Genomic DNA, 9049 nt, shown 5'->3' on the forward strand with positions numbered 1-9049 from the left:
TGCCACATAACCTAGCTCAGAATTATTTTTCAGGGGGCTGGGGTTGTGGCTCAGTGGTAGAGTGCTCACCTCACATGTGCAAGGCCCTGGGTGTGATTCACAGCATGACATAAAAATAAACAAATAAAATAAAGATATTGTGTTCACTACTACTAAAATATAAATATATTTTAAGAAATTATTCTTTGGAGTAAATGCTATTTAATGAGTGCAATTTTAAGCATATAAAGGAAGCACGTACCTCTAAGATATCTCTACTTAGTGAATTTTTAATAAATGTAAGGAAGGAAGAAAGAAAATATTTCCAGAATGAAGGTCTGAGATGAAAAATAAATGGAATAAGTGGTAGAGATTCATAAACATGCAGATGAAGACTCCGATGCCATATAGGGCAAAATTGTTCACAGAGTTTCTGCTTCATCCCAGTTCATTTTGGGATGAAAGAAAATTTGGAATTTTACCTTAATCAGTATTTCAGAGAGAAAATTTTGTAAAATAAAGAAAATTGTTCTAATTAGAGTATAAAGTGCTCTAGATAAGTTTTTTTTTCCAGAAGCTAACATTTCTTCCCACATGTAAGTTGAATAATTTTCATTATTTGAGTGTCATCTGTGATCAGCACCAAAGGACTGACTATGCCATAGCCATTGGCCACAAGCATCTGGACACACACTATGATGGAATTATTAGTCCATGTCAAGCCTATGGCCATTGAAATGAGGGAGTCTGCGCAGTATAGGATGGCAAAGAGGCAGATCAGTAGCAGGATGCTCTGAGTGGCCCTTTGTTCTGGAGAGGAGTTTGGAGAGAACCTGGAATTGTGAAGATGCTGGGACCTCTGTGTGTGTCTGTACAAGAGAAGGACCATGTACCCACTGGAGAGAACCATGAGTCCCATGAAGAAGACATCCCTGCATGCCATCAAGGTGAGAAAGAATGGCTTGTGGATGTGGCTCACAGGCAGAAAGTAGCAGCGGTCAGTGACAAAAAGAAGTCCAGGCTGGGTCTTATTGGGAGTGGCCACAGTGCAGAGGAGCAGGTTGCTGGAGAGGGACATGGTGAGGACCCATAAGAAGACAAATAGCCCCATAATGGGATTTGTGGATTTCAGTTTGAAGTGGGCCAACCAGGAGCCACTGGGACTGATGGTGATGGCCTGAAGCACACTCAGGACACAGGTGGTGCAGATGGACAACCCCCTCATGACCCTGTTTAGGAAGACAAGTATTTTGCATTTGAAGTCACCTGAAATGTCTTGTGTTTCCCAAATGTCTGTAGACACCAAAAGGCCCATGGTGAGGAGCATGAGGATGTGTGTTAGAGCCAGGTGGGTGACAGGGAGGTCGGTGAGCCTGGGCTTGTGGCCCACAAGGACAGCAGCAGTGTGGAGGCAAAGCAGAAAGGTGTTTGCTGAGATCCCAATGCCAGCCTGGGGATAAAAGGCATTTCTTATGGCAACATAATTGAAAAGTTGATCCATGGGCATGTTGAAGCAAGTGTTTCTGAAAGAAAATACAGGACCACATGTGACACAAACAGCATTTTCATTGACATGCTTCCAATCATCAATCATACTTTGCTTTCTCTAGAGTCATTATTTATCCAAATAATTCTATGTAAAGAGGACTGGCTCTGATACCTCATTTTAACTGTGCTGTGGTTTATGTCATTAATTACATTATTTAATGGGTAAATTTTGTTTACAATCCTGTTTTTCCTGCATATTTCTGAAGGGTGGAGATGCCTCTTTATTTACCCTTAGATCTCGAAGATCCAAAATCTTGCTGCCTAGTTGGACATTGTTCAACAAAGACTGTTGATGTAAGTCCTGGAGAAGTGGAAATAGGAATCTTCTAGGAAAAGTGTCTGAAGAGGATCATGGTTTATTTATGGAACTGCAGAACCCTGAGGAATTTAGTAGCACATATCCCGGACCCAGCAGCCTATGATTAACCAAGATCCACCCCTTACCAGCTGGGTGAGCATTGTCAATCAGTTAACCTCATGAATTAAAGTGGATAAGAACAGTATTTTTTTCATAACATTATTTGAGTAAGCAAATTAATATATAAAAAGCATTTAGAAAATCCTTGATGTGCATGAAGCACTATAATAGTGTTAATTATCGGTTCATTATTTATCACCACCTAATTTTGGCTTGGGAGGGCTCATGTAGCACATTAAATATTTCATAGCTGAGAGAATCTAAGCCTACCATTCCATTGGCTTCCTCTGGCAAACTTGGATTCTTGGTTTCTGGAGGCATTCTGGGCTTTAATTTTTTTCCCATTTTCCCCAGGAAATAACACCAGAGATTTCTGCAACCACAATCCATTGCATGGGGAGAGCTAGTAGACCTTTTTCTCACTTATCAGTAACAAAATGCCATTTTTTATGATTTCACTTTTTTTCTCAGACCTGTGTATTAGAAGATAAAAGAGATCCTCTGTCAGGGTGAGCTGGAGTATCCTTTACTTAAAATGTCTTTTACAAGGTATTCAGTCATACCCTGAAAGACATTCAGCTGCTCCAAAAAGAAACTGAGTTTCTCAAGTCTTCTTAGCTAATTTTTCATGTGTATCTGGAATTCTGTAGGAACGTGGGTAAAAAGTCATACAGAATGATAAGGTCATGATTTCAATTCTAGCATTTTATGCAATTTTTTAATATCAGTAATTCATTAAGAGTTTTTGATAATACTGTGAAAGTAGTAATAACTACTCAGTTTCCATATGGTTAATAAGAATAATGGAATAATGATTTTAATAATCAAAAATTTCCCAATTGTGTCAAAATAAATTTCTAATGGATGGCAGCATTATTGAGAATCCAGAATCTTGACACAAAGCTCCTGAAATCAAGGCAACAATCTTAGAAAGACATACAGAGAAATGCAAGGAACTCAATCAAGGGAATCCACTTTGACAGAGGGAATGTATGAATATCATGTGCTGCATGAAAATCACTAGATACTTTTGATTTAAAACCTGGATCCTGTGAAAAGTAAACATTTTTTTTTGTGCTGTTGTAATATCTCCTACCCTAGGGTGTTTGTGTGATTTATGAAGTAAAACTGAAGACTATATTGTAGGTTTAGGAAATGGTAAAATAGGAGGAGTTCTGTCATGAACAGAAGACTGAAGTTAGCTGGAAACCCAAATGTTAGGACTAGATGTATTTTGTAGAAAAGAACATTGTTTTGGAGACTTTATTACACCAAGTGATCAGTCCTCCTGTCTGTCATCAGAAGAGTACAGGTCACACACCTACATAATCAATGTAATGCAGCTTTGATTTCAAAGGAAATCAAGTATTTCAAACTAGACTCTAGGCATTGGTATTGGGACCTTTCAAATTTGACCTATTACACTGCAACTTGCACTTCCGTCACTAAGGAGGAAAAAGGATAGTCCCAATGAATAAATTTAAGGACACTGGAAGTCTTCCATATTAATTAATGTTTTTATGATGCCAGAATATTCTTTTACCTAAGGTGCCTCTACCAGCACATTTAATAAGGCCCCATGAGACACCTATGCTCTCAGAAATAGGCTTCTAAACCTTTGAGTATTTTTCAGAAAATCTATCCACTTCCCAAGCTGTATGATTCTTTCACCAATAGGTGGATTCACATATTTTGGACCCAGGATGGGAATCATCTTTTTTATGATGATCCAGTTACTATTTTCCTCTTTACAAGTCACTAATTTCTTTAGGATAGGGTTAACTTCCCTACACGAAATGTGAAGTTGTGATCATTCAGAGCTCATAATCATACTGAGCTCAGAAAATATTTTTGTGAAGAAAATTTTCAATTGCAAGCATCACCATTTGAAATTTGGAAGGTAGGAGTAGCAAAAATTTCTTTAGAAGATGATATATTCTTTTTTTAATTTTAAATTTAAATTTAAATTTTTTATGTAATTATACATGAGGTCTCAGAAGATAATATATTCTTGATGAAAAGATCAAATACTTTTTTTAGATTGTTATAAATTCATCTTATTTTTATAATAATTCAGTGAATATGAGAACAATTGGATGACTAGATATGGCGAATTCTGGTATTAAACTCTATATCCTCCATTAATGATTGTGCATTAGTAAAGAATAAGTCAAAAGCTGGGAAAAGGTGTACATTCCAGATATATGTCAGATATCAAGGAACAACAACTTCTCACATAAGGAGAAATAAACTCTTGCCAGATAAATAGGCCTTTGGTTGTGTACATCATCATCTCTATGTCAAGTACTGAAAACAATATTATATTACATTAAAAATTTAAGGTTGGTATATTTTTCTGTCCTTTTGCATCCCTGGGATCTTTCATAATGCATGCTTAATACATGCATAAATATAGAAGAAAGTCTATATGTGGTAAATATGAAGATAAGAACATTTAGATGTAGTAAAGCCAGCAACATTTTGAAACAAAGCAATATCAAATTTTTTCAGGTTAACACATGGTACACATGTTTGAAGTGACTACTAAAAATAAAACATTGTGTTCAATTTTTAGCAAGTTTATCTTTGATCTTATGAATTACCAAAGCAGCACTTGAAACATTTTATTCTTTTGAAATTATGGTGAAATTAAAAATTACAAGACTTTGGAATTATTATCACTTGTGAGTATTTATAGTGTAAAAATTACTCTTAAGATAGTAAAACCTGTAATACTATGAATTATAATAACATGAATTACAATTGTGAAATTGTAAGCAAATAATAATGCTACAAAGGCTGAAAAGATGTGCTGACGCATATTAGGAACAAATACCTGTGTCCTAGATAAGAAGAAGTAGAAATCAGACTTCAAAATGCCTTCCTTCAGCACCTCTCCAGATGCCTCTTCAGCTTCGTCTTCCACTCAGATTTGGATCTGAGGTCTCCAAGGTGATGTTATATGGCACAGACAGCCTTAGCTCCTCTCTCAGTGGACTGCTAATCTTGGTGCTGCATCTGAAGACTGACAGCACCTGTCTTCCATTAGGCAGAGAGGGATCCTCAAAGCAAAGACAAATTCTTCTTTCATCCTCAGACCGTGGTAAACAAGCCCCATCTGGATGAAAACTTTTTCTGGGTAGCTCTCAATTTCCAAGGTCAGAGGAGCCTGTTTTTTTTTTTTTTTTCTGGGTTCTAATCATAATGAACAAATCAAATTCCCCTCACGTTGGCCCAAAACAGGTATGCCCTGGCATGAAATAAAATGAAGTACAAAAACCAATGTTATATGTGAATGGAAACACATTTATTAACATTTATTTATAAAAAACATATTTATAACACATAAATAATACACATATTTCTTGGGTATGCCTACTGAAAACATCTCAGAATCCTGACACCCAGATATAAATGACCATTTCTTAGGTTAAGCTTTGATTTTTAAGTGGTTATGAGCAGAAATTATGGACTCTGAACAGAGAACTCCTGCTGCAAAGGAAAGAAGGGAGGAAGGGAAGGAGTGTGGGAGATTAGTACTAAAGATCCAATGACCTCAGGAAGGAAGGGGGAGTTCAGAGACTAATGGGATTGCCTCAAATGGGCAGAGAGAAAATCACAAGTCTCCTCTTCATTATGTTATTCATTAGTCCCTTCAATATCTGTGGGTTCTTAACTAGCCCACTTTGTTAGGGCACTCCAACATCTCCCTCACCCAAGTCTTATGTGAATTTGTGGCTGGTCTGTTTCACTGTTAAAGACAATTTTAACACAGAACCTGCATGAGCCACTGGCTGAGCTTGGAAGTAACAATGTAGCTTCTGTAGAGTGTAGCTCAGGCATGAGCAGGTGGTGTGAGAGTATCTGATGTCAGTCACCCAGGACTCTCTCCTTCCCATCTCAGTAACAGCAAAGAGAACCCTCTTCTGTCAAATTTGGCCTGCCAAGTAGCTACTATTACCTTGATAAAAACAACAATAACAACAACAGCAACAACAAAAATGTCTACCTTTGATAATAATGTTAGCCACAGTTATTTTTCCACATTTAATTGGAGTACTATAGTTGTATATATGGTGGAATTTATTGTTACATGTTCATACATGTGCACAGCATACCAATATAATTTGGCCAATGTCATTCTCCAGTATTTCCACTTCCGTCTTGCTTCCTCCCTGGTCCCTTTCCTTTTCACGACTGATCTCCCTTAAGATATTCATGAGATTCTATCTCAGTCTTTCATTGCCATTTTCCTTCTCTGGTTTTCACAAATGAGAGAAAAACTTGACCCTTGACCTTCTGAGTTTTGCCAATTTCGCCGAATATGTGGCCTCAAATAAATAGTACCTGAAGGTGAAGGAAAAATAGAAGTGAAAGCCAGCAAATGGAGGAACTACCTTAAAAGAAGAGTTAATCAATGAGGAAACTAATTTAAATTAAAAACAGAAGTGAATCAAAATGAAAGTGAATAAAAATCATTTCTCAATAATAACAGTGAATGTTTTTTAATGTTATTCATGATTTGTTCTGCTATCCATCACTCATTTGATAGCATATTATTTAGTCTCCATGTATTGGAGTAGTCTCTATATTTTAACTTAATGTTGATTTCTAGTTTTATTCCATTATGATTTGAGAGAATGCTGGGCAGTATGTCTCTTTTTTTTATTTGTTATGAGATTTTTTGTGGCATAACACATAATCTATTTTACAGAAATATTGATGTGCTGCTGAGAAAAAGGTGTATTCACTCAATGATGGATAAAATACTCTGTATGTATCTGTTAAGGGTAAGTTATTGATTTTATTATTTAGTTCTATAATTTTTTTGTTTAGCTTTTGTTGGAAGACCTACCTAGTAGTAAGAGAGGTGTGTTAAATCCACCAAATATTAATGTGTTATGCTCTAGTTTATTCTTGAAATTAAGAAGAATTTGTTTGATATACATAGATGCTCTATTGTTTGAGGCATATATATATTTAGGATTATTGATGTATGATTCCCTTAAGCAGTATGTAATTTTCTTATTAATCCCTTCTGACTAACTGTGGCTTTCAGTCCACTTTATGCAATAAGAGAATGGAGTTTCCTGCTTGTTTATGTACTCCATGTGAAGAATGTTTTTTCCTAATTCTTCACCTTCAGTCTGTGAGTGTTTTTTCCTAGAAGGTGAGTCTCTTGAAGACAACATATTGTTAGTATTTTTAAAAAATCCAGTCTCCATTGTATGTCTTTCAATTGAAGAGTTTAGGCCCATTAACATCCAGGGTCATTTTTGAGATACAATTTGTATTACATTTTGGCTTATTTTTTTAAACGTGACTTAGTTTCTTCCTTGATAAACTTTTCCTTTAGTATATTTCCTCCTTTGGCTGTTTTTCACTTTTTTATTTCCTCTCTATGAATATTTTTCTGAGAATGTTCTGTAGTGCAAGTTTTCTAGTAGTGTGATTTTTTTTTTCATTATCATGGAAGGTTTTCATTTCATCTTCATAACTGAAGCTTAGTTTTGGTGGATATAAAATTCTTGGCTGGTACCCATTTTTTTTTCCAGAGATACATGTTATCTATGACCTCCTGGTTTGAGGGCCTGTGTTGAGAAATCAGCTAAGATCCAAAGAGTTTTCTCACTATATGTAATTTTATTTTTCCACTGACAGCCTTTAGAATTCTATCCTTATTCCATATGTTCATCATTATCAGTATCTTGTGCTTTGGTGTAGTTCTGTTGTGATTTTATCCATTTAGTGTGCTGTGATTTTCCATTTCATTCTTTAGATTTGGGAATTTTTTGATATTATTTCATTGAAAAGATTGTGCATTCCTCCTCACTTTTGTCTATTCTGATAAATCTCAAATTTGGCCTTTTATGTTTTTATGTATTTTCTGGGAGTTCTTTTCATGGTTTCTTATCATCTTCTCTGTGTGGCCAATTTTATTTTCAAGAGTGCATATTTTGTCTTTATTGCCTGAGGTTCTGCCTTCTGAGTGATCTAGTTTGTTGGTGACACTTTCCATTGAATTTTTAATTTGATGTATTCTTTCCTTTATTAGAGAATTTCTGCTTGATTACTTTTTATAATCTTTGCCTTTTTATTGAAGTAATCTTTCACTTCTTATATTTTCTCTGTGATACTCTAATTTATTTAAAGATCTGTCTAACTATATACCGTCTAAACTCCTTCTCTGTCGTATCTTCTACTGTGCTGTCAGTGGGTTCTACTGTTGGGACATCTTGGTTTCTTTGAGTTTTTTTGTTTCCTTGTTTGTTTCATGTGATTGTGTTCCTCCTATCTAGCAGTATGGATCTTATGCAGTACAGTTTTTACCTTGTTGTCTATAGTGTCCACTTTAAGGGGGAGAAAAATGTTTACAGCACTCAATGCAAACAGTATACAACTTTAAACCAAATAGCTCCTACTAAGGCATCCACAGTTTTGTTGCAATAAACAGAAATTATGTGTTCAATCACTGTCTACAATATACACAGTAAGTTTGCTAAAAGGATTTCCATTTTAAATGTTGGACAAAGAGGGAACAGAAGTAGCATAGGATGTGATGCTCATGAGGGAGAAGGAGTGAAGAAAGAGGTAAAAATTTATACAAAGAAAGAAGGAGAAATTAATAGAGGGTGAGTATTAGCATGAGAGGAGTGAGAAAGAGAATACAGGGAGAGAGATAAGTGAGAGAAAAAATATCTGCAGATTTTTTAAAAAGTAAAAAATATAATAACACATAATGAAATTGTAATATACTATTCTGACATCCCATTCCTCAATAAATTGATGCATGAAAAATATTTGGATTCAAAGACAGTAGACATATGAGAGACAGGGCAAAAAGAAAAGAAAAATTTCAATGGGAAATTAAATAATTGTTTATTTTGGCCTTCAAAACCTTTCTCAGTTTCCCTCCTCCATTAATACATGGGTTGTCTGAAGTTTGATGGTAGCTCCAGTCTGGTGGTGCTTGACTTGTTGGCTGGGTGAGCAGATAGCTAGAGGCTCTCACAACTTCTTCCCGTCTCTTCCACCATTTTAGCTGGCACCTTTCATCTCTTGATACCTCAGGACTCACTGAGCTCAAGAGAGCCTGTGTTTCTC

General features: G+C 35.7%; 1 protein-coding gene across 1 annotated transcript; it reads right to left on the reverse strand.

Annotated features, from left to right (window-relative positions):
- Window positions 1-556: 556 nt before the first annotated feature.
- Window positions 557-1486, reverse strand: LOC143404058 (putative vomeronasal receptor-like protein 4). The gene has a single exon (XM_076862413.1). The coding sequence runs from the start codon at window positions 1484-1486 to the stop codon at window positions 557-559; it is 930 nt and encodes a 309-aa protein (XP_076718528.1).
- Window positions 1487-9049: the final 7563 nt, after the last annotated feature.

Source organism: Callospermophilus lateralis, chromosome 7, assembly GCF_048772815.1.
Source record: "Callospermophilus lateralis isolate mCalLat2 chromosome 7, mCalLat2.hap1, whole genome shotgun sequence".
Taxonomy (NCBI): domain Eukaryota; kingdom Metazoa; phylum Chordata; class Mammalia; order Rodentia; family Sciuridae; genus Callospermophilus; species Callospermophilus lateralis.

What these genes read in the sequence shown, in the direction of transcription:
- LOC143404058 (XM_076862413.1), bottom strand. Translation starts at nt 1,486, where the DNA reads ATGCCCATGGATCAACTTTTCAATTATGTTGCCATAAGAAATGCCTTT.